The sequence below is a fragment of the Protopterus annectens genome, chromosome 1.part1 (genome assembly GCF_019279795.1).
Source record: "Protopterus annectens isolate FY-2018-M chromosome 1.part1, PAN1.0, whole genome shotgun sequence".
Classification (NCBI taxonomy): domain Eukaryota; kingdom Metazoa; phylum Chordata; order Ceratodontiformes; family Protopteridae; genus Protopterus; species Protopterus annectens.
The window spans coordinates 425,476,083-425,503,054 of record NC_056726.1 but is presented as its reverse complement, the minus strand read 5'-3'; the positions used below and the strand labels follow the sequence as shown (position 1 = coordinate 425,503,054).

At 42.5% G+C, this 26,972-nt stretch overlaps 1 protein-coding gene across 1 annotated transcript in view; it reads right to left on the bottom strand.

Moving 5' to 3' along the window:
* Positions 1-26,972, bottom strand: part of PMM1 (phosphomannomutase 1) — a 615,734-nt gene that overhangs the window by 263,227 nt on the left and 325,535 nt on the right. The window contains exon 7 of the mRNA XM_044075615.1: positions 9,359-9,474. Coding sequence (XP_043931550.1) covers positions 9,359-9,474 — 116 coding nt within the window. The remainder of the gene's footprint in view (positions 1-9,358; positions 9,475-26,972) is intronic.

Sequence of the window (26,972 nt, the reverse complement as noted above, 5' to 3'; positions counted from 1 at the left end):
CATCAACAGAGACACCCTTTGTCAAAAATTGCTTGTTGGGTGGGGCTGTAATAAATGTAGTGGGCCTACAGGGAGTTGGTTCCACTGTGTCCGGGGTTGACCACGCCTTTCGAGCCACCACTTCCATTAGCGGGTCGAAAGGTGGAGATACCCAGGAGGTGGAAGGGTGAGAACCAAATGCATCCAGGTAGACCGACTCGCCCTTCGAAGGGTTAAGGGCAGTCCAGTTCCCCGTCTGCTTGAGGATTTCTAGGATGTCTGAAAAGGAGACATCCTCAGAGGGGGATCTTGGGGACCCTTCTGAATCCTCCAAGTCGGTATCAGACGTGACTGACTCGGGGGAGTCGACATGTTTCCTCTTACATTTTCTCTTCCGGGGGGGCTCCTCCGAAGGATCGGGGGAGGCCTTCAAAGAGGAAGATACACCCAATGGGGCAACCTGGAGCGTTTGCTCTCCACGCTTGGGGTCAGGAGGGTGGACAGAGACCGATGCAGGCACCATGGGGGGAGGAGCCGAAGGGGCTGATCGAGGGGCCGACTCAGGAGTCAGCACACTCCTCATGACCTCGAAGGTGCCCCTGTCAGGCAGAGCAGAAGGTCCCCGCTCTGAGGAGACGAGAACCCCTGTCGGCACCGAGAGGGACGGCTCCGAGGCCGATGTCGGGGCTGAGCTCACCTGCGCCGATGCTCCGAGAGGGAGAACGGGGTCGGACAAGGGTCCGATGCCACTCGCCCCCTCGGAGCCAATGAGGGAGTCTCGGCGCCCAGATCCCTCCAAGGACAGAACCAAGGAAGAGATCGGAGCCAATGAAGGAGCTGAAAGGTGTGGTATCGGTTCCGACGTTACCAAGATTTGAGCCCCAACCGGCTCCGGCTCCGAACACAAGGAGGGAGTCGGAGGAGGAACTGCTGTAGATACCGGGACAGCCACAGTCTGTTGAGATGGGCTAGTTAACATTTTGGCCAGGGCCTGCGACTTAAGGAGTCTGCTGACCACCCTCTCTAGGTCATGATCAGATAGCCTGGAAGACCGAGATGAGTGGGACCTATGGCTTTTTTCAGATTGGAGTAATGGTGACCTCGGAGCCGAGCGAACTGATTCTAGGGAAGGGGACCTAGAATGTTTTCGGCTCGAAGACGGTTCCGACAGTAAAGTCGGAGCCGAATGAGGTCTAGAGGTTTCGGCTCTAGCCGGAGCCAATGAGGAGGCAGGTGCTCCACCAGGCGACGGCTCCGAACTGGGAGCCGACGGCTTGGCGGGCTTAGAGGATTTACCCGACGAAGGCTTGGTTGGGGATCCTTCTGGCTTAAGTACGCCTCTCAGGATGGGCTTGTTCCTATGCTCCTGCAGGACTCTCGGGCTGAAGGCATGACAGACCGAGCAGGAGTCCTGCAGGTGTAGAGGGCCCAAGCAATAAACACAAGAAGTGTGACCGTCTGTCAGAGACATCTTCTGACAGCACGAGTCACACTTCTTAAAACCTGAAACTTTGGTATCCTTAGACATGATGGATACCAAAGAAAAAAAGTCACTAGTGCTTAAACACACAGAACACCACACACACACACACGCACTAGTTAAGCTAACAATATTAAACAACTACACAGTTAACTATATATAAATATATATACAAGTCTACAAAACTGTAATAAAGTAAAAGAGCTAACACTACCCTATTAACACAAGGAAAGGGAGGGGAGATTAGCCACTGAGAAAAAAAGAGGGGGGGGGAAGAAACTCTCTAACTAAAACGAGTTTCTAAGAGGGAATATTAGGGAGTAAACAGAGAGTTAACTAACCGGAAAGCTATAAATATAACATAAGGTTATCGAGAAAAAATAGAAGTTATGTTCTTACCATAACGTTCCATGTTAGTTGTCTTCTTCTCGCCTTCTTCTTGCTGGATGGGTTCGGAGCCGACCTCGGCTCCGACTCGGCCACTCTAAAAAGCTCGAGAGTTGGTTCCACCGGCTCGAGGCTCCCCTTATATCCCACAATGCTAGGCGAGAGTTACCTCAGATCTCGTTTGTAAGCTAACCCCAGCTTATAATAATAACAGAATAACTCTAAACAGAGTCCACCTCTAACAACAGGAAGAAAGAAGGGTGACCTACATCCTGAACCAGGAAATATGCACAACAGCATATGCCTAAGAAAGAGGTGGTAGAAAGAGAGGTCACAATCACAACTCCTCTAGGTCTGTCCAGCCCAGGGGAAGGAGGGTGGGGCGAAGAAGAAGCGAGAAGAAGACAACCAACATGGAACGTTATGGTAAGAACATAACTTCTATATGTTAAGTTGTCTATCTCGCCTTCATTCTTGCCGGATGGCCTAGCACCTTGTCCCGGGTGGCCTAACGGAACAGACTCCTGAGAACAGTGGAACCAAAGTTAGCTCTATGCCTAGAAGCTAAGTCCAACTTATAATGAGAAATGAAAGTGTGAGGAGTAGCCCAAGTAGCCGCTGCACAAATGGTGTCAATAGGCAGTCTGTCTTGGAAGGCTAAAGAAGTAGCCAAAGCTCTGGTGGAATGGGCCTTAGGTTTATTAGGCAGTTTTGGTGTCTAATTTCATATACAAGGGAAATCAAAGATGTTAGCCATCTGGATAATGATACCTTTGAAACTGAAAGTCCCTTTCTGCTTTCCGCATAGGAGACAAACAGCTGATCAGATTTTCTGAATTGTTTTGTTCTATCCAAGTAGTACCTCAATTGACGATGAACATCCAGGCAGTGTAATTTTTGTTCAGACCTATTGGAATATTCTGGAAAAAAGACAGGGAGGTCAATGCTTTGATTTAGATTTGACGTCGAGACCACCTTAGGCAAAAAGGATGGGTTAGTTCGTAAGGATACTCTGTCCTTATGAAACAATAGATAAGGAGGTCGACAGCTGAGTGCTTGAAGCTCTGAAACTCTTCTAGCTGAAGTAATAGCTACCAGAAAAAGAGTCCTCCATGATAGCAATTTTAAAGAACAGGAGACTGCAGGTTCGAAAGGGGGAAGAATCAAAGAAGCAAGTATTAAATTTAGGTCCCAAGGAGAAGGAGGATTTCTTATAGGAGGTCTGAGAAGAAAAACTCCTTTCAAAAAGGCTTTGCAAAGCTTGTGGGACATTAAGGCAGATTCAGAAATACCCACATGAAAGTTAGAAATAGCTGCCAATTGAACTTTAAGAGTAGAGGGAGATGAACCTGCATGGAAGAGTTCAGCTAGAAATTCAAGGACTAATTGGATGGAAGCAGTGAAAGGATCTATGTCCTTTCCTTGAGCCCAATATGTGAAGCGTTTCCACTTACTCAAATAAATCTTCCGAGTGGAAGATTTATGGGAAGCTATCAAAATATCTCGAACGGAGTGAGATAATTGAGGAAGCCTGGCTAAGGTTGGAACTGGAGGAACCAAGCAGTGAGGTTCAGAGAGGGGAGGGAGCGATGAAACTGACCCGACTGATGGATCAAAAGATCTGGAACTAGGTCCAGATTCCACGGTCGCTCCAAAAGAAATCGATGTAGAAAGGGGAACCACACCTGTCGAGGCCAGTAAGGAGCAATGAGGATCAATGAGGCCTTCTGAGCGATAGCTTTCTGTATCACTTGAGAGATTAGTGGGAAGGAGGAAATGCATACAGAAGTCCCCGGGGCCAAACTTGGACTAGAGCGTCTCTGCTGGGCTGGCCTGGTAACGGGAATAGGGTGAAATAATCTCTGCACTTGCTGTTTTGGGGAGTAGCAAAAAGGTCGCAGCAAGGCTGACCCCACTTGAGAAAAATTTCTCTCACAACAGAGTCTTTCAGAGACCACTCGTGAGGCATGAGGATAGCTCTGCTCAACTTGTCCGCAATTTGATTGGACTTCCGGGATGTGCGTTGCTATCAGAAACCGCTGAGAAGAAATCGCCCATTGCCACAATCTGAGTGCTTCTCGACACAGGGGTATGACCTGGTTCCGCCTTGTTTGTTGATGTACCACACTACAGACATATTGTCTGTCTGGATTGCAATCGTTCCCAAGGGAAGAGAGTCTTGAAGGGCTTGCAACGCTAAAAGCACTGCTCTCATCTCCAGAACATTTATGTGCAAGTGGCATTCGTTTGGTTGCCATGTGCCCTGGACCGTCCTGCCCTGATAATGCCCCCCCCCACCCGATCAGGGAGGCATCCATTGTCAGAGTAGCAACCGGAGGGGGTGGAACAAAGGGTCTTCCCAACAAGAGCTGAGGGGAAGACATCTACCACATGAGATGATTTTTGCACGCTTGCGTGATCATAATGGTGTGAGACATTGGAAGTTGCTGGTATGACCATTGAGTAAAGAGCATCCATTGAAGGATCCGCATGTGGAATCTGGCTAATGGAAGCAGAGGTATGGCGGCCGCCATAATTCCCAACACTTTCAGAACTAACCTGGCTTTGATTCTGTTGTTGTTGAAAAGGAGTGAGACCAGTTTGTGAATGTCTGTTATTCTCTGATGTGTTAGTCTCGCAGACATGTCTACTGTGTCTAGATTTGCGCCTATGAAAGTAATAGCACGACAAGGCGACAAAACAGACTTTTCGCAATTTATTGAAATGCCTAACTTTTGACAAATGCGAAAAGTGTAATCCCTGGCCATCAGAAGGAGATGCTTGGTGGGAGCTGTGAGGAGCCAGTCGTCCAAATATGGAAACACCTGGAATCCTTGTCGTCTCAGGTGAGAAGCTACCACTGCCATGCATTTGGTAAACACCGGGGCAGTGGTGAGACCAAAGGGCAGGGCCCTGAACTGAAAATGACTGGTTCCCAGCCTGAAGCGGAGGAATCTTCTGGAGCGTCTGTTCATTTTATGTGATAGTACGCATCCTGAAGGTCTATAGAGCACATCCAGTTTCCTTTGCCCAAAAGGGGAAGGATGGATTGCAGCGTGACCATCCGAAATCTTGTTTTCTTGACTGATCTGTTCAAGATACTGAGATCCAAAATTGGTCTCCAGTCCCCTGTTTTCTTTGGAACTAAAAAGAACCTTGAGTAGATTCCGGATCCTTGCTGGTCTGCTGGAACTGGCTGAATTGCTCTTTTTGCAAGCAGTTTTGAAATCTCCAAAACCGCTAGATCCCTTTGAGCGGTGGAACATCTGGAAGGGATTTTTGATTGGTTTGGAATGCGAAGAAAGGGGATAGAATAGCCTTCGAAATGATGGACTGTACCCATTTGTCTTGAGTCAGGGATAGCCAGGCTTTTGGGTACAGTGACAATCTTCCCCCGACTGCCTCCGAAGGTGGGCAGTCGGGCAACACCTCAGGGATGCTGAAAGGGCTTGTCAGAGAAGGCTTCCCGATTGCCCTGGTTCTGCGGACCCCCCCTGCACCTAGGGCGACGCCTACCATTGTTTTTCCCGCCTCTGCCTCTGCCGGGAAACGACTCTGTGCGTCAGGCGAAGTCCCTTGAGATTGTTTACGGAACCACATCTTTCCACCTTTCTGGCCTTTGGGGTAAGGCCTAGAAGGAGTAGAAAACGGACTCCGACGGCAGAAAGGGTCTTGCCATCAGTTTCGCACCTAGTCAAGGTTTCTTTCACTTGAGGACCAAAGAGAGATGATCCATCAAACAGGGAGTTAGTGAAAGACGTCTTGAAGGGGTCCGCAAAATTGCATAGCCGCATCCAGGCATGCCTACGTAAGGCCACACCTGTCCCTGCGGCTCTACTCGCTCCATCAGCCGCGTAAGAAAGAAGGCGCATGGAGGAGTTGGTTATGGAGTTAAGGGTAGCCAGCTGCGTGTTCATCTTATCTTGAAAACCCGCAGCTGTAGGGTCCTTTAACATTTCACTCGCTTCCTTGATCAAGTCCCTTTGAAGACGAGTAAAATGGCATAGGTAGTTCAGCAAACGCATGGTAAATGTCGCTGACGAGAACATCCGCTTCCTGTACCTGTCCATGGACCTAGATTCCTTGTTAGGTGGATGGACAGGTACTGAAGGATCAGCTAGCTCCTTCTTAGTGGCAGCAGCTACCACCATAGCATCCACAGAAACTCCTTTTGTTAAGAACTGTTTGTCTGCTGGTGCCGTTATGAACTTGGAGGGTCTCCTGGGAGTGGGGTCCACTGAATCAGGAGCCGTCCATGCCTTCTTAGCAACCACCTGCATGAGGGGGTCAAAGGGGGGGGACACCCAGGAGGTGGAAGGGCGAGAGCCAAACGCCTCAAGATACACAGATTCATCCTCCGAAGGGTTGAAGGCTGGCCAATTTCCCCTCTGCTTCAGGATCTCTAGAATGTCTGCAAATGAGACATCTTCAGAAGGGGAACGGGGGGAACCCTCAGAATCATCTAAATCTGTGTCAGACGTGATGGACTCAGGTGAGTCAATGTGTTTCCTCTTACACTTCCTCTTCCGAGGGGGCTCTTCTGCCAAATCAGGAGAGGCCTCGAAGAGGATGAAATCCCACAGGGGTTCCTGAGGAGCTGGCTCTCTGCGGTCCGGGATGAGGGAGTGAGTCGACTTGACCTGAGGCACCGTAGAGGGAGGGGCGGACGGAGCCGACTGTGGAGTAGAGCCAGGCTCTAACACACTCCGCATGACCTCGAATGCACCCCTGTCAGGCAAAGCCAGAGGTCCCCGCTCCGAGAAGCTAAGAACCTCCCTCGGCACCGACAGTGATGGCTCCGAGGCCGATGTCGGAGCCGAACTCACCAGCACCGAAGCACCGAGAGGGAGAGGGGGGTCGGACAAGGGTCCGATGCCACTCACCCCCTCGGAGCCGACGAGGGAAGTCCGGCGCCGAGATTCTTCCAAGGAAGAAATCGGAGCCGACGACGGTGCCGAAGACAATTGTATCGGCTCCGACGCTATCACAGTCTCGGTTCCGACGCGACCCGGCTCCGAGCTCAAGAGAGTCGAAGGAGGAATATATTGATGGACCGAGGCAGGCATCGACTGATGAGTCGGGCTCTGAAGCATCTGGGCCAGTGCCTCGGACTTAAGAAGTCGACTCACTACCCTCTGAAGGTCATGATCCGACAGCCTCGATGACCTAGAGGAGTGAGATCTTTGGCTCCGTTCAGACAGCAGGGGAGATCCTGGAGCCGAATGAACGGAGCCAAGGGATGGTGACCTGGACCTCTTCCTAGTTGTCGGCTCCGAAGGTCTGGTCGGAGCCGACACGGGAATTTCTAATACCTCGGCTCCAGCCGGAGCCGAGGGAACCACAGAAACTGTGGACTGAGACTCATCGGCTCCAGCCGGAGCCGATGTAGACAGAGGTTTAGAAACCTTAGGTCTCAGCTCAGTTGTCGGAGCCGAAGACCTAGATGCCTTAGAGGGCTTCCCTGTAGATACAGAAAGGGAATCCTCTGGCTTGAGTAAGCCCCTTAAAATCAACTTATTTTTTCTTTCCTGCAGGACCCTGGGGCTGAAGCCATGGCACACAGCACAGGAGTCCTGCAGGTGCAAAGGTCCCAGACAGTAGACACAAGAAGTGTGAGCGTCTGTCAGAGACATTTTCTGACAGCACGCATCACACTTCTTGAATCCGGAGACCTTTGCTTCTTTAGACATATCTAAAGGTGTAATCACACACACAGTCACAAACACACTAATTACACACTGTCTAGTTTAAATTATAATAAACCACTAACTAGGTTTTTTAAATAAGAAAAATAACACACACACTTCACTAGGGAAGAAAAAAGGCCTATAGGCCCAAGGGAAGAACTTAAAGTTCTTGAGGGAAAAAAACAGGAATTTTTAAGAAAGGGGATAAGAATTCCTCTAAACTAAGGGAAATAAGTAAAAATATTAAAATTAAAGGGGTTTTAATAGACTAACTGCACAAGAAAAGTCACTTACCAAGAACCGGTAGAAAACCAACACCTCGATAGCTGTAGCGGCAAACGAGATCTGAGGTAACTCTCGCCTAGCATTGTGGGATATAAGGGGAGCCTCGAGCCGGTGGAACCAACTCTCGAGCTTTTTAGAGTGGCCGAGTCGGAGCCGAGGTCGGCTCCGAACCCATCCAGCAAGAATGAAGGCGAGATAGACAACTTAACATCTAAAGTTAACTTTTAATATATATATATATATATATATATATATATATATATATATATATATATATATACATATATATATACATAAAGAAAGATTAATACGACCTGGAGCCAAGTAAATCGCAACCTCGTAGCTGAAGCGGCAAACGAGATCTGGGGATCTGATGCCTAGCATTGTGGGATATAGGGAGGGCCTCGAGCCAGTAAATAGCTCTCAAGCTTTATTAGATTGCCGAGTCGGAGCCGAGGATCAGCTCCGAACCCATCCAGCAAGAATGAATGCGAGATAGACAACTTAACATTATATATTATACAGTAAGGCACAGTATCTTGGAAAACATGATGCATTTCCATATTGAAGCCTGGCTTTGGCCATCAAAAAGAAAAATACATAATGTCTTTAGTATTTTATGTATACTCATGTATTATATTATTTTGATTGCAGTAATGAAAATTGCCAATTGATGTTATATGTATTTCAGACAGGATGACACAGTGACGCTGTAATTAGCATTTCTGCCTCAGAGTGCTTGGTTCTTCGGTTTGTTTCTTAACCAGTATGCATGGAGTCTACACGTCTTCCCTATGTGCATATGTTTTTTTTTTTTTAATCAGGTGTTGCAGTTCTCTCCCACATGGCAAAAAATGGTGATCCTGTACACTACCTGTAGGTGTGTATGGCATTTGTGTGCCTGTGTGCTGTGTGTGTGTGTGTGTGTGTGTGTGTGTGTGTGTGTGTGTGTGTGTGTGTGTGTGTGTGTGTGTGTGTGTGTGTGTGTGTGTATCTATGCATTAGTGAGTGTGAAAGTGTGTGTGTTGTGTGCATATCACATCACAGACTGACATACTGTCTGGGATTAGTATTCCATTTCATTCTTATTGAGTGCCTGGATAGGCTCTGATTCCCTGCAATCCTGAATGGATAAACGAGGTAATCAGTAAATGAATGAATGTGATCTTTTTTTCAAATGATTCCCGTGTATAATGCTAATAATCACACTGCCAAACCATGGGAGAAGCAAGATTTCTACACTCCTAGTAAAATTTACCCACTCAGGCTTCATCCTCATGGGTACAGTACACTGCACCAATCATAGGTAAATCCTGATTTATCCACCATGCACTGGTGATTACTAATATAAGAAATTAGCAATTGTCATCTTTATCCCTCCACTCTTTTCAATATCCTTAAGTTTTGTTTAACAACCTCATCCGAAAGACTGCATGTATACATGTTTCCTGAATCAGACTTTTCATGTACAATCAGTAAAGATGAAAACATAAAGTGGACTTAAAGACAATAAGTGAAGACATGCATAGAAGGTACTTACTGGTGCCGTTTCATTTCCAAAGAAGTAAATTGTTTTGAAGCCTTCACCTTCCAAAACATCAAGGCTATACCGTTTGTCCCAGCCTTCAGGGAAAACATCAAAGCTAATCATTCCACCTGGGAAAATGATTATAAATCATTAACACATCTCTGGCAGGCAAATGCATGAGGCATAAAAACATAACCAAAGACAATGTAATGTTATTTCACTAGTATCTTGATCCTGAGGTTTAGGAATTCTTCCTGTGAATAACAGTATCATATTAAATAATGCAACTATTTGAACATAAAATGGATTTGTTACATTATTTATTATTTATTTTATTTTACATTTGTTTACAGGGAAAGTCCGACTGGACACAAGTCCTTTTTCAGTGAAGGCCTGAAGAGAAAAGTTCCACATAAAACAGAAAATATTAACATAGACATAAACAAGCTAACATACAACACAAAGGAAATTTTATATTTACACAAAATAACAGAGTAATAGTAATTCTGCAAATATTGATGTATAGGTTAAACATAGTTGTCAGAGAAATGTATATAAAAATTTATGTTAGAAGTATGTGCAAAGTAAAACGAGAATATTAACATATTTAAAGACAAAAATCAATTGCTGGCATGTATATAATTGAGAATACGATGTCTAGAGTGTATTGTTTCAAGTATTTGTGAACATTAGTATCAGAGTTAGAAACATAGGGAAACAGAAGTTAGTCAGGAGTAGTGCATGAACATAGTTTTCTTTTGGATAAATGAGTAATAATAATAATGTACCTCGTTAATAAATGAGATACATTCTGTTGACATGCTCTACTGCAGAGTTAAAATGCCTTTTCAGAAGTGACTGGCAAAGCAATTATACAGATATGTGTGTTGCGGTTGCAAATCTGTGCTTCTGAATAGAATAAGTCAAAATCTAGTTTTTTTTTTTTAGTATGAACATTTAAAGTAGTAATCACAAACTGTAACAGCAAATACAAGAGATGAAGAAGAAGGTAGGATGAAGTAGCAGAGAAACATCTAATTTTAAGAGATCAGTCAGACAATAACAGTGCAGTGAAGAGTTATGTCTGCACTCACAAACTTACATCTGCCTGAAAGATTTTACTATTATTAAATGTTCTGAGAGAATCCATATCTTGCTCTTGTATGAGGCTATTATTAGCAAGTGCAGATTTTATTCCCAGAATTTTGACCTGTCCAAGGAATTTCTGGGATAAGTCCTTTAATGACTAAATGTTTCTTGTAGTGGGATAACCAGGATAATTGTCGTAAGATGCCTTTTAGGATTTCACAGCAAAATGTTACGTATAATCCTACTGTGACTATGAACCTCTTTGAAAGTAAACCAAAATCATTGATTGAAATCACTGACCAGTGATGAGTCATTTTGTACAATCATATCTGGCATTATTGTACATGATGTAACTAAGTAAACATTTCCTCTCTATAGAAAAGGGACGGCAGTACGATGTTATTTGCAACTTGTTTTTAGATTTATGCAGGAAACCAATATGTACTCCGACTTCTCAGTAGCATATCCGCTAACTAAAGCTCATTTGATGACCCAAGAAAAAGAGAAAGTACTTCAAAGATAGGAGTATTTGTCTGGCTCCGTGATGTAGAGGGTTGGAACCCTGACTGGGTCCCAGGTGACCATGGTTCAAGTAGTGCCCCCAGTACAGGAGCAGATAGATGGGATTTGGAAGGAATGAAAGGGTAGAGCCTACTTCTCTTCATCAGTGGATGAAGGATAAGGGATATATGACTAAGCAGACTCTCAGAGGTCGAATCACTTGTGGATAAAAATGGTCATGCAGAGCTACTGTCTACAGGTAAAGCAGAGCTGTTTGTGCGCTCACCTAGAGGTAGACAAATACATTGCTATGTCCACTGCATACCACTCCCTTTGAAGTTACAGGCATGCACAGGGGATACGTAGGTCTAAGAGTGAACCCCATCCATCTACCAATATAATGGTCCCACTCCCAGTATGCCTAATCCTTGCCTCATAAATGAATGAACTCTAGCAGCAATTTGATCCTGAAGTGAATGGTGTTTGGTGAAAAGAATATAGCAGCAATTTCCTTTCCTTACAAGTAGCTATCAGAGTTGCTACAAGAGTGTGTGAAGAAGAAAAGGAATAAACCAGCCATATGTTATATATTATTATAAAATACAGTGATGTCAGTTATATCCTATAAATCAACAAACCTAAATTAAGAGTTCTTCCTAAGATTACACATTTATAACTTGAGGGCAACAGTACTTGAGATACAACCATTTTGTAAAAAAAAAAAAAAAAAAGAAACAAGCAGCCATTGTTCTTTTCCTTACTGAGCAGCACTGTTTGAAAATATAACGATATTGTTTGGAGCCAATATGTTAATGCTTAGTTTGATATTTCTGATGCAATCATGAAGTTGGAATATACATGATAGGGCACATGATGGCATGCTCCTCCCCTGCAAAAAGATGTTTGTTTTTTTTTTTCATTTTTTTCTGCTGCATTCATGTTTTCTATTTACTTTCATTGTAAACTCAGCATTGCTTCAGAATTTTGACTTTCAGTCTTTTGCAGCTTTAATCCCAGTCTTACGGTTTTCAGTCATTTCTGCTTTAGTCTTCTAAATGGGAACTGTTCAGCACACAAAGTAAACCCAGTTCATTTTAAACATTAACAAATGAATGGTGTATTCTGTCTATTCTGATACAGATCTCTTATATAGTGTCAGGTGTGTTAAGTAGTTACTGTCCAAGCTGCTACACTGAAAGATATGCATAACCTCTTTCCTAATCTCTCCACCTCTCTCTGCCAGCTTGAATCGTTTCCTGTAGGGAATGTGGCAAAAGCAGCAGCAGTTTGTTTTTTGCTTGACAGGTAAATGATTGTTGGATTTATTCAAAAGTATTTTGCAAATCTTGCCTGTTAAGACTGTTTCTGTACAATCTGTCTTCCTTTGCTGGTGGTTGTTCTGGTGAGTCATGGCATAGGACCATATCCTAATCACAAATTTGCTAAAAGTAAGACAGTCCACAGCTAAGGTACATGAGAATTTAAGAATGTACAATGTCTCTTGTTGGAAGAAAATAAAGCATTAGGCCGTTAGCCAGTGTCACTGGCTCAACAGGCAGCATGCTCTCCTTCGGTAATGGAAAACCACAGGGTTGTAACTTCTATTCCAATTCCAGACGATTGGATTCATTTTGAAACTGCTGAAACTGCAATTTAGTCTTAGAGGGTGCAGCACTCCTGAGACTGTTATCCTTCATAGGTTCACAGGTAAATACTGGGTTAGCTACCATTGCAGGTCATTTTAAGCCTAGCCAATTTCTCTTTTGCTGCATGAAATAACCTATTTCATTTGGTGTTAGATTGGCCTTACCCATCCCATGGTCAGTAATTTTATTTTACCCCTATGCAGAATAACTAAGATTTTAATAGAGATACTGTAATATGAAGAATAAAGAGTTTAAGATGCCACTACTGCAATCCAAATTACAGTCTAACATACCAGACCAGGCAGAGATTTACCAGTAACACTACTTATGGAAAAATGCAGTACTAAATGAATCATAAATCCTGCAGTAGTTTGCAATTCTGCTACAATTACAAATGAAACAACAATAGTAAAGTCACAGACTGACTTGAAATACAGTTAACTTTTACAAGTTCAGATACGTAGTATGCTCAGTACAAATAAATAAATTAAATACAGTACTATATGCAAATGAGCAGATAAAAGTGTACTTAAATTCACTTATACATCCCACTAATTTCAGGTAGATGTTAGTCTGCCAAAGCTCTTAACTCTCTGCTCTGTGAATGACCTGAGACGTACCTCCCTGGACTACATGAAAAGAGAAATGGAAGAGCTCTCTGATCATGCAGCCCAGGCTGGTATGACCCTAACCCTGAGTAGCATACTGCCCTCACCAAGAATAATACCTCAGTATAAAGAAATAATGATCAATTTCAACAATTGGCTAAGCTTCTGGTGTCATTCAAAGGGGATTCGGTGTCTGTCAGCCCAACAAGCCACACTGCAAGAGACGGCTGTCACCCCTAGGTTTTCGAATACTGGCCAAGGCTCTTGCTGCCCCCATAGTGCCTTTTTTAGGCAAAGCTCAAAAGTTAAACCCACCTCCGTAAACAGCAAAATAAATGAGGGTTATGCTACTCAACACCAGGGGTTTAAATCTCAAAATGCACATGCTCAAAGCACTCCTCAGTATGGAGAACGTCGACATTTGTGCAGTAACTGAAACCTGGTTCAAGGATCCAGAGAGTACCCCAGCACTACCGGGCTACAACTCATACCACACGTTTCGGCCACAGAACATGGACCGAAACACAAAAGGAGGGGGTGTATCCATATTCATCAAGGATACCTACACCTCCAGGTTAGTGGCGCAGCATGATACCTCTGAGATCATCCATGTGCAACTAACATCGGGCAAATCTGCAATGCAAATCGTGGCCTGCTACAGATCACCCTCCATTACCTAGGACCACCACTCCACCTTTCTGGAGACACTGGAAAACATGAAGGTCCTACCGAACACCCTGATATTTGAGCAATTTAAATTACCCTACCATTCACTGGTAAAACTACTCAAGTACAAATTCCCAGGCCCAGCACTTCCTGGAATTCATCAACTCAAACGCCCTGGATCAGCTGGTAAATTCCCCTACCAGAGGTGAAAACATATTGGACCTGGTTATCACCAACATGGGCGACAGGTGTTCCACACCGGTGGTCAACCCGTCATTGGTTAGCTCAGACCATAAACTAATCACTCTGGATGTCAACACCCCACCCCAACTAAGGAAACCACAGTAAAAAACTTTTCTAAAGCAAACTTCACCTTACTTAAGACAGAGCTGGTAAGTTTCACAGCCCCCACGCTAAAGGATAATGCTGCCCAAGTTGCAAAAACCTTTACAAATGCATTCTATGAGCACCTACAAGGATGCATGGATCTGACTCACTCCTCTAAGAGAAGAAAACCAGTTTGGTGGACCCCTGCAATAAACAGGCTATACAATAGAAGGAGGAAACTAGTTCAGGAAAAAAGCAAATCCCAAGAAGAAAAGACATCCCTGATCAGTATCAGTAAGAAACTAAGGTCCCTCATGAAATCATCCAAGGCTAACTTTGAAAGAAAAATAGCCAAGGATTCAAAAGATAACCACAAAGCCTTTTTTAGCTATGTTAAGAATCTAAGTGGCAACTCACAGATATGCACTGAACTAGTGCAAAATAGCACAAAATATACTGAACCTACTGATACTGCCAACATCCTGGCAGATAGATTCAGTGCAAACTTCACCCCCCCACCTCCAAAAGGGCCCACAACAATACCGGAAAAGTGTAGTGTCCCAAAAAGTCACAGATGCACAGGTGAAAACAGCCTTTTCAAAAGCCAAAAACACAGTGCCAACGGGACCAGATGGTATCCCAGGCTGCGTCTTGTATGAACTACAGAATGAACTAAACCCCCACCTAAACATACTGTTCAACCTTAGCCTCTCCACAGGCTACGTGCCCACAGAATGGTGCACAGCAATGGTTACTCCTCTCCACAAAGGTGGGGCCACAACTGACCCTGGTAACTATCGTCCATAAGCCTGACTAGCCTGGTCTGCAAGGCTATGGAGCGCATCATCATGGAACTCATTAACAAAGACATTGGAAACCTCCAAACACTTGACCCGACCCAGTTCGGCTTTGTTAAGGGCAGATCATGCCTACTAAACCTGGGTGACTTCTTCGAGACAGTCACCAAGGCCATAGACAAGGGAAAGGTGGTTCACACAGCCTACCCTGACCTCGCCAAGGCTTTCGACACCATTCCCCACTCGGGTATTATAGAAAACCTCACCAGCCTGAACATAAACCCCTACATCACGAGATGGGTTGCCAAATGGCTTACAGACAGAACTCACACGGTAAGAATAGAGGGCTCCAGGTCCGACTCTAAACCAGTCACAAGTGGTGTCCCGCAAGGCTCGGTCCTGGGACCCCTATTGTGCGGCATATACTTCTCAGAAGTACAGGCAAACACAGGGGGACTATGGCTAACCAAGTTCGTCGATGATTGCAAACTGGGAGCCATAACTGACTCTCCGGCTGACACGGACATCCTCCAAAAGGGCCTTACTGAGATGGACACCTGGTGTCAAAGTCATGGCCTCAAGTTAAATGCCAAAAAATGCATAGTCATCCCATTTGGGAAAATCAAAACACCCACGAATTACGACATAGGTGGCAGCCCCCCTTAATACAGAAGAGGTAATAAGAGATCTGGGGACCCAGGTATATAGTAATCTCTCCTTTGACAATCATATTGCCAAAGTAGTTAGGAAATCCTTCTATGTGGCCCATCTAATTACTAAAGGGTTCGCATCTAGAAATAAAGAGGTTATAGTGCCCCTCTACTCGTCACTCATTAGACCCATCATAGAGTACAATGCCGCATTTGGGATGTACCTCACAAGACACTTCCAACAGCTGGAAAGACCACAAAAGAACCTCACCAAGAGGATTACTGGCCTCAAACATATGTCCTATGCAGCCCGACTGAAAAAGTTCCGGCTGTACTCAGTGGCATATCGCTTACTCAGAGGTGATCTCTGCCTGACTTACAAAGCCATGTCCAAATCAAAATTGATGAACATGCTCCACCTAAAGAAATCCAAGTCACTGCGAGCCACACGCTCTAGTGAGCTAAACCTCGCCACAACAATAAACAGAACATGCTGGAGGGATAGATTCCTGTCACAGAGACTCCCCATGCTTTGGAACAAAATTCCAAATTACATCAGGCAGAGCCCCTCACTAACACTCTTCAAGAGAAACCTTGATAAGTGGATGGGTAACAGAAAATACACCCCTGGGGATCACTTCATTGGCTCTGCTTGACAGAGGATCAGTTAATTAATCAATGGGGTGGCGAAAGCCGACACACTCTGGCTAGGCTTTTAAATGGCCTCGGGCAGATGGCCTAGTACCTACCTATGAACCTATAAGTAATTCTATTTATGAAGGTAGAAGTGCAGTATAATGTATAAACAATGCTCAGATCTTGCAGTAATTCAACATTCTCCCACATCTGCAAATAAAACTATAAGACTAAGGTCTCAGAAAAACTTTTATACAAAATGAAACAAGTGGCAGAAATAAATGTATCAGAATGAAGGTGGCTGTAAGTGCTAATTCAATTTGTAATAAGAGCCAGATAATATATTAATTGGAGACTTCACAGTTTCATTTGTCAGTGCTCAGTAAGATGAAAAGAAGAGATGAGAATGGGTGGAGCATACATGGCAAGATAAATAGAAGCCATGGGAAACTCAAAGGCATCCATGTTTAAAAGCACAATGGGGGAAAGGTTTGGTGACTGGGAAACAAACTTGATTTAAATGGTAAGATAAGTGCAGTAATTTAACTGTACTTCCCTGAATGCAAAATAGAGTCTAAATGTTTCGTTTGGTTTTAGCTTGAAGACAGCTTTTCATCTTCCAAGAAACTTAAAGACAAAGATGGCTCACTGCTCATGTAATATAAAATGTGAGGACGGTAGAGGTAGGTTAAAGCTTTATCCAACAGTGGTTATCTTCCCAGAACTACAGAAATCTCTCATTCCATCTGGGCTTAATTACCACAACCTCTAGTTATAACTCCAACAGCTGGCTAAAGCTGGCTTTTTGTTTTAAGTTTGAAAAGTGACTTCTTCTTTTGGCTTTTCCTGGTTAGGGGTCACCACAGCGGAACTCCGGTCCGCTAATGATTAGCAGTAGATTTTTTCACAGGTGCCGAGGTGCCAGCTCGATGCCCAACCTTCAACAAAGGCACACCCATTCTACGCATGTCTTTTGAATGCCACTTGACCGTGGGGAGGACATGCAGACTCCACATAAAAGTACAAGAATTAGATGAGCGCTGCTAATTAATCCACTTAAGTGCTTAGAAAAAAATAACAATGGAAACTGTAAAACCCAAATCAGTGTATAGATGCAGGATCAAATTCAGAGGAGACCGAGTAAACTGCAGAAAAAATGAGAGAGCCCTAAAAGAAACGGATTTAAATGCATAGGCGGAAGACAGAAACAACTTGAAAAAGCACTGCAAACTCAGAACAGATGTTAAACTGAGGTCCCATCTGGTTGAGTTAGTGATAGCCAGTCAGGTGGATGTAAAAGAAACAATGGCATCTATCAGAATGAGCAGAAAATGGCCTTTACTTCTTCGTCCATTGCTCAATCAAAACAATAACTTAGAAATTGAGCATTCAGTAAGGGGTTAACAGTAGTCCAAAACTTCAAAAGAAAATACTTAATTTTAAAACATAAAAATAAAAATCGAGTAGACTAGCTCACCAAAAAAACACAGTTTTATTTAATCATGTTAAGCGCATTCATCCACAAACTGGGCTCCATCAGATCATCTTTTGGATAAAAATCTTTATCCATGAAAAATATATACTTATACAAAATAACAAGGACATAAATTAGGGTTAATAAAACATACATATTAATGAGGTATTATTCGGTGATGCGTGATAGGCTAGCCACATGGAATATTCAACAACAAATTTTAAAGCAATATTAGAATCAGCCATAGTTGGCATCCTAAAAAAAATGTTGTCTCAAAACCCTGGTAGTAAAAAGTATCTTCATGACTGGAGCATACTTACATAGCTAATTAGCATGACCGACTTGATAGGTCAAACACTTAGAAAGAGCCAAGCACTTATGATGGCAGAGCTAGAACATGCAAGTGAATCCCAAGCAGTATACTATAATTAACCTTGTGTTCACAATATGACATCAACAACAACCCCTCAGTCCACAAGACAAGAAAAAACATAATAAAAACACAACTAGCATCCTAAAGGAATAAAAAAATGAAAAAAATTGTGAATTCCAGTTTGAGGACAAAAAACCTTATCATGACTGAATAAAACTGAGTTTTTTTGTTACCAAGTCGAACTGATTTTTTAAAACTAATTATTTTCTTTGGATATTTTGAACTGTTGCTGTTAACTCTTACTGAATCCTTGCAGTTCAAGTGAGTGTTCTGATTGTTCAACAAACAAAGAAGTGAAGGCTTCTTGTGACTCCGATACCTTGAATCTCAGATTCTGTTTTTGTCAGTGTTTGTCCTGTGACTCAAATTATGGATGTACACAGAGGCCTTGGATGTGAAGTGGATATACCAGTACCACAGGTGATCTTTTTTCTTTTGGTTTTGCTATCAAAAAGATTACGTGTCTTTTATTATACAACTATATACAATTTACATATTTACAAAAAATTACATTAAATTTACATTCCTCCATCACTAACAAAATTTTTCATTTGTATAGACCTCCACTCTTTTTTCCATCACCGCCATTTGATTTTCCCTGTTATGTTTGGTAATATCTACTTTCCATTGAACATAATCCCATTCAGTCTTTCAAGCAATATCCATACAGTACAAAACATTTTTATATCCAAATTTCGATTACATTTCCCATAAAATCCATATTCAATCATATCCATGTTTATCTGTTTATAATCTTGTAATTCTTTCACAATTTTATTTTCTATTATTATTTCACATAAATTTTTAACCCTTTCATGTGTTAAGAAAACATACTCTGCTGTTTCTAATTCCTCATAAAATGACATGTTAGACCTGTAGAATACCTCTGAATAATCAGGATACTTATCTCATCTCTCCCATACATTAATGTTTTACAGTGCAAGAGTGTTTTTCTGTTTACTCCCACCTAGTGTTCCGTTGGTTGGATTCCAGACCTTAATTTCACTTACCTTGATGATTTCTGGCCAGGAAACTGTTTTTCTTGGATATTCTCACCTACGCGGGATTGGGCACAAGTCTCTACTATGTATTAAATTACACCCCTCCTTCTGGAGACTGCCCCCCTTCCCATCTACCCTTCTTCCACATGGAGTTTACTTAATCTTGGTGAACCCACAGGTGCCATTTTTAAATGCCTCATTTACCTGGTCTGAGTGTCCCCAAGCAGCGTGCTTGCAAAGATTTTTTTTATCAGATATTTGCTCTGGGTTGTATAACACTTCTAGTTAATTTGCATCTTTGAACACCACACCAAGGTCCTAGATATAACTATTGAAATCCATGAATAACTGTACTCAAAAGTGCTGCTATGTAATAGATTCGCCTTGAGCGGAGCTTGTTGCTGGTTTATACCTAAACAACTGTGCTATTGATACTCTGTTTACTACTGTGACTCACATTCCTAACATCTTGTTGATATTTGAATGCAGCAATGTATTTCTGTTGATAGGTCTAGCCCCTTTGAGTAAAGTATAAGTTGGTGCATTTTCCTTTAATTAGCATTCCTGGTATCTTTAATGTGCTTTTGTAGATTTTGCTGGATTAACTTTAGTTAGAGTAGCATACAATCAGTTATACTGAATGTGTCCTAGTTTATATAGTTTACAACTCTCTTGTTTCATGTAGTGATACTTATTACAATTTGTAAAAGTCTGATTATAATGTATTATTTCCTTGCCCATATTCCAAATAGCAACACTGTAGTCTCCAATAATTGATGACAATGGTTGTCACTATTTACAGTTATCTGTATATTGATGTGTTGTATATCATAGGATCATAGGAGGTTACTAGGCTAATGGCCCTAAGGCCCTTACAAGCCTAGCCAAGAGTTTATTCCCAAAAAAGAAACCTCAGTCAGCACCTGTCATCCCTGTCAATGAGGGACACAGGTGGAACCCCTGAAACAAATTTGTGGCATCCCATCCGCTCATCAAAGTTTTGTTTGAAGTGGGTCAGTGTTTGACATGTATGGGAAGTCTATTTCAGAGATGGGGCAGCCTCTAGGAGACAAACTTGTCTCTTCAGCAGGTTTTATTGATGTTGCATATTAGATTAGGCCTTTCAAGAGGGTAATGCACGAGGAGTTAGACTTATTGATACGGAGCATCTGAAGTTGGACAGGGTCTGATAGTGCCTTGTAGGCGAGATACAGATCACCTCTGAGCAATCTGTATGATACTGAATACAGTGATAGTGATTTGAGCCTGTCCACATAGGACAAGTGTTGGAGGCAATGGATTCTCTTTGCGAGGTATTTCTATGGCCTTCCCAGTTGGTGCAGGTGTTTGGAGAGGTACATACCAAACGGGGCGTTATACTCAATTATTGGCCTAATGAGGGAGGAGTATATAACCTTGTTTTTTCTGGATGCAATCCCTTTACTTATGAGATGAACCAAGTAAAAGGCTTTTTTGACCACTGCCACTACATGATGTGATGGCTGAGCGTGAGATTGTTGTTAACCTGAGTACCCAGGTCTGTCACCACAGGTTGTGTGCTTAGGGGGGTTGCTATTGATGTGGTAATCAGTAGGGGCTGTGTTTTTGCCGAATGGAATGATAAGACTTTTTTTACATTTAACTTAAGGTCATGACTTTGGCACCAGTCATTTGTTGCTGTGAGACCCTCTAGCAGTATGTTAACATCATCTGGGGAGTCAATAACAGCATCCAACTTAGAGTCATCAGCAAACTTGGTCAGCCGCAGGCCTTTTGTCTTTACCTGGACCTCTAAGAAGTAGATGACAAACAACAGGGGTCCCAGGACAGATCCCAGTGGAACACCACTAGTGACAGGTCTGCTGTCGGAGGTGGAGGCACCCATTTTGTCCTTGTAGGTCTTATCAGTATGCCAGTTGGCCACCCACCTGTTGAGACAGGCATTTACGCCAAGTTGTGTTAGCTTTTCGATGATGCCCGAGTGGGGGATTGTGTCAAAGGCCTTGGCCAAATCAAGGTAAGCTGTATGTACTGACTTTCCCTTATCGAGGGCCTTGGTGACAGCCTCAAAGAAGTCAACCAGGTTTAACAGGCAAGATCTGCCCGTGACGAATCAGAATTGGGTGGGGTCAAGTGCTTGGAGATTGCTTGTGTCCTTGTTTATAAGATCCATAATAATACGGTCTATAGCTTTACAGATCAGACTTGTCAAGCTAATGGGGTGATAATTTCCAAGGTCAGTAAGGATGACAATGGCAGTTCTCCACTTTGCTGGAATGAAGCATGTACTTAGGCTGTGGTTGAATAGGGTGCTCAATGGTGAAGCTAGTTCCTGCTGGAGATGGTGCAGAATACAGCCTGGGCTACTATCAGGTCCCATGGAAGGAAGCTGTGTTCTTTGCCTTGGACAGAGCCTTTATCACTTGATCTATGGAGATGCGAGGTGCGGGACAAGTATCAGGGATGTTGAATGGGCCTTGGAGGGATGGGGGGTGAAGTTTGTGCTGAACCTATCTGCTAGCAGGTTGGCTAAGTTAACAGGATCAGTGTAAGTGGCACCGTTAAGTACTAATTCGGAACAAACCTGGGCTTTGCCATGGAGGTTCCTGACGTAACTGAAGAAGGCTTTGTGGTTTCCCTTTGTTTCAGAGGCTAGTTTTAATTCATAATTGGCTTTGGAGGTTTTCATTAGTGATCTAATTTGCTTGTTGAAGCTGAGAAGGGAGTTTTTCCAATTTGGAATTTGTTCCTCTTTACCCACGGACAACAGTTTCTTCCTTTTGTTGTAACGTCTACTGACAGAGGATGTTCACCAGACAGGTTTGTGATTCCTTGAGGAGCAGGTTTTAGTTCTGTTGGGTATGGCTGAGTCCATGCAGTTGTACTGGTGCTTGTATACTGCATTGATGTACTGTTCAGCATAGTTGTCTGCATCTTCTGATGGGGGCAGTGGTGGGAAGCTACTGATACCCTCCCCTAGGAGGTTGTAGTCAACTTTTGAGGAGTTTTTTTGCCTGGTTATGGCTGGGGGGAGTTGGGTGGGATAGCAACTTCGAATGAGACAGACCAATGATCTGATCTCACCAGGGAAGAACATACTTTAAGAGTGGTGCTGAAGTCACCCATGTTGGTGAGGACCAAGTCTAGAATGTTATCTTCCCTTGTGGAGGATGATACGAGCTGGTCTAGTGCATTAGAATTGATGAAGTCAAGGAATCCTTGGGTGAGAGCATTAGTGCAGGAATAGTTCACCCAGTCTATGATGGGGTAGTTGAAGTCACCAAGGATCAGGGTGTTAGGGGGGAAGCTTGATGGAATCAAGTAGGTCCAGGTAGGAGGAGTGGGTGTCCTGAGACATGGAGAGGGGGTCTATAGCTGTCTATAACTTGGATGGATGTCTTGCCAACTGTCAGTTGCACCTGGAGTAATTCCAGTACATCATACTGGCAAACCAGTGTGGAAGTGTGCCTGTCCTTAACAAAGATAGAAACTCCACCACCCTTAGTCTTCCCAACCTCATTTTGAGGTTGAAATGTGTGGAATGAGGTACAGCCTGGTATGGCAGGGGTGCTCTCCGTAGCCCTGAACCAAGTTTCTATGACTGGACAGACATCAGCATCTTCCAGTGCAAGGAGAGCCTCCAATGAGTACATTTTCAGGTTAGGGCTCTTAGCGTTAAGCAGCATGACCTTCAATTTGCTTTTTGACAGTTTTTTATGATGGAAGATTTGTCTTTGGGACATAGCCTAAAAAAGGCACAATGGGGAGGCAAGAGCCTTGGCCAGGATCCGGAATCCCAGGGGTGATTAGTGGAGGTCATCTCTGGCAAAGCATCAAGGCCTGTCAACCATGTCATCCCAGGCAGACAGATACTGGATCCCCTTGGAAAGACACCAGAAATTAAGGCAACTGTTGAAGTCAATTATATTTGTTGGTATTGTGGTATCATTCTTGGTGAAGGTAGGATGCTGTTTAGGGCCAGGGAAGTATGTCTCAAGTCATTCACACCAACATGGATAATGACACAGACATACTTGTACCTGTTGTTGAGAGTGTTAAGTGTGTGCGTGATATTGCGGATTCAGGCACCTGAAAGACAACTGACCATGACCTTCTCGTTGTCAAGCCAAGTGAGGGGGACATCAGTGTGTCTCGCAATTGAGTCACCAATGACTATTATATTTGCTTTACTGTTATGCGTTATGGGCTGCGTTGGTTTATTGTTATGCCTTATATGCTGTGTTTGTGAGACACTGGTGTGTTGTCTGCTGTGTGTGATGTATTTGGTGCTGTGTGTGGAATGTTTGTGACTGTGTTTCGGAGGTCTCTGCTGTTTAGGTAGGAGGACCTCTGCATAGGTGGGTGTGTGCTGTACTTGTCTATGTGATGTGGGTGGTGTTGTTTTTGTACTGGTTTGTGCTGGCAATCTCCTCTTTGTCAGGAGTACTGACTGTGGAGCAAAACAGCAGTATATTTTTTGATATATCATTTTAGTTGGTTTGTCTTACATCCTATACATTGTATCTTTATTTTTTCCTCAGTTTCCCTAACCTCTGAAGTTTAATGTTAAATTCTCTAGAGGCCATGCCCTGTATCTCAAGCAACCTGGTTCACCAGCCACAGTGCGGAAAATAGACCTCCTAGCAAACAAGCCAATGTATGTTTAATGTGTTAATGCTAAAAACTACTGACCACCTGTTTTAGATGTGTCAGGAGCATGCTGCTAGGGACTCTTGGTCACCTCTAATGTCCCTAGCTGTCCTGTCCCTACCCTTAGTATAGCTTTTCCTGAAAATTACTACTTTTAAAAAGCTACTACACAGTATCTACCCAACAAAACCCAGTGAGATTGCCTGTAGAATACCTCTGAATACTCGGCATACTTATCTCATCTCTCCTATAAATAATCTCTTATAGTACAGGAGTGTTTTTCTGTTTACTCCCACCTAGTATTCCTTTGGTTAGATTCCAGACCTTAATTTCACTTACCTAAACAATTTCTGGCCGGTGATTGTTTTCTTGGATAGTCTCATCTACATGGGATCGGGCACATGGCTGAAAGCCACATGTCCCTCTAAGAAGTTGGAAAAGACCGCATGGGGCCGCATAACTAGTTAGCATGGCGGAGTCTCATTCGTTATCAGAATTAACCAGACAAATCACTCCACCAACTAAGAACAGCCATGCACCACCACCCACAGACTCGAGAAAGAGCTATCAATCTGTCAATCTTTTCCATGTCTGGGCTGGGTGAGGTTTCCTTTGTTGATGTATATATGATACTTTTCCCATCTATATTCTATTTATTAGATATAGTTTTTGACAACGTATACCTGTTCCACATGACACCATTCTCTCAAAAATGTTCCCTTTGTTCATTTACTATAGAATATTTACCAAATGCAGTTCCTAACATTGATATATTTTTTATCCCAACTGTATTCCTTACAGCTGTTTATCATCTCCAAACCCATTACATTTTCCCCTATTCATTTTTAATCCAACTTCTTAATTTTTATGCACATATATGAATACCTCCTTCATTTTCTATTTTTAGCCACCAATATTACATCATCGGCAAAAGACATAATAATAAAATATGAAACACCCATTTCCTGTACATATTTACTTTTTTCCATTTCTTCATTTATCCCTTTTACTACACAATCCATGACCATTACAAACAAAATACTATTCACTGGGCATCTTTGTTTTAAACCTCTATTCATTTTAATTTCTTCACTTAACCAACCATTTACTAGATTCTGATTACAACAGTTTTATATACTGACTCACACACTTTTTTATTTGTATACTACAAGTATATTCTTCCATTATTTGCCATAAAGGTTCATCCTCTGTTGAAGCAAAAGCTTTATATCAGCCACCATTAAATTTTGCTTATTTTTTGTTCTTTTAATATCACCACCATTTTTCTATTTATCATTAATAATTTTGGGGTTCCTTTTCCTTCGATTCCAGAAATGCCATATTCCATTACATAATGCAATTTATGTGCTGACCTTTTTTGTTTTATCTTCATAAATTGCTTATAATCACTATTGTTTAACATTACTGGCCTCCAGTTTTTAATTTGATTCTTCTTCCCTTTTTTCTATATAAATCTCATAACTCCCCCTACATATTTCAACATAACAAATGCCATTATTTAACCATTCATTGCATCAAATTCTTATACACTGGCTATCCTATCTGGTCCAGCTGCCAAACTTATATTTATTTCCTTCATTATCTTCTCTCTAAATCCATAACTGTAATTTGTTTTTCCAGTTCTCGATTCATTTCTTCTGTAAACTGCTTCACCCTCCATTTATTTTTTCTCTCCCTTTTTATCATATCTTTAACACAATATTCATAATATCCATTTGTTCTCTTTCAACTTTTCCATCTTCACTTTTTATTTCTGTCATTATCTCACTATCTTATTTTACCTTTTTACTTGTATATGGCAAGACTTCTTCCTTTTTTCCTAGTAAAAATATAGTAAAAAATATTTTTATGTAATAGATCTTTAATTTTTTCTTGATTATCTATTCTTTTCTAAAATACTCCATTTCATTCCTATCCAGATTATACAAAACAGATTTTTGTATTTTTCTATATTCCTTTTATCTGTTGTCTTTTTTTATTTTCTCCAAATACTTTTATATTTCTCTTTAAAAATTATCCACCATTCTGACCAATTATTATAAAATTGCTCATACTCAAATGATCTATTCATAACATCATTATATCTTTTTCACCTTTCTCATTCCACTCATTTTCATTAATTATATTTCTTTCTTTCCTAATTGTTATATGTTCTTTATTCTCTTCTATATCTATCCATACAGCCAAATAGTCCGAAAACCCTGTTTCTACTACATTTTCTATCACTGTTCTTATAGTTTTAGATATCAAAAAGCAAATAGTTTCTGTTTTCAATTTTCCTATTCTATGTGTACTTTTATTAAAATTCCATACCTCTAAATTCCCACAATTTATTTCTTCCATTGTTTTCTTACCTGATCTTTTTGCTTTTTACATCTCAACCAACACAAACATATGCTAGAGATGCAGCTACACAGCCAAGCTGGAGGCTAAGCTCTCTCAACCCACGACTGGATCATCCAGTCACAAGGAGAAGGGCAACACTAGCACCACATTACCAGACTCACATAGACCAGCTATAGCTGCACCAGCAAACAACTCTCAGAAACACGCAAAAACATACTCGGAGGCTCTAAATAAGAACCTGCCTAAACAACAGAGACCTCCTAAGCATACACCCAAGCAACCCCCACCCCACAACATAAACCAGGTAACACATATGTCACAACATCAGTGTGCCAAGCAAAAACAGCCCCTAAGGCTAAATAACACACCTAACACACTAGTAATCAGTGATTCTATCATCAGGCACACAGACGTCCCACTCACTAGACTGAACAAGGAGAAGGTTACCGTAAGCTGCCTGTCGGGTGCCAGAATCCGCCATGTAAAACATACACTCAGGTCACTCCACAACAAGTACAGATATGACTCTGTCATTGTACATGTTGGCGTAAATGCCCTAAGATGTACCTCCCTGGACTACATGAAAAAAGACATTGAGGAGCTCTCTGACCATGTAGCTCAGGCTGGTATGACTCTGACTCTGAGTGGCATCCTGCCCATACCCAAAATGATGCCAGCATATGAAGAAAAAAATGATCAGTTTCAACAATTGGTTAAACTGCTGGAGTCATTCAAAGGGGATCCAGTCCTTGTCAGCCTGGGACGACATGCTTGACAAGCC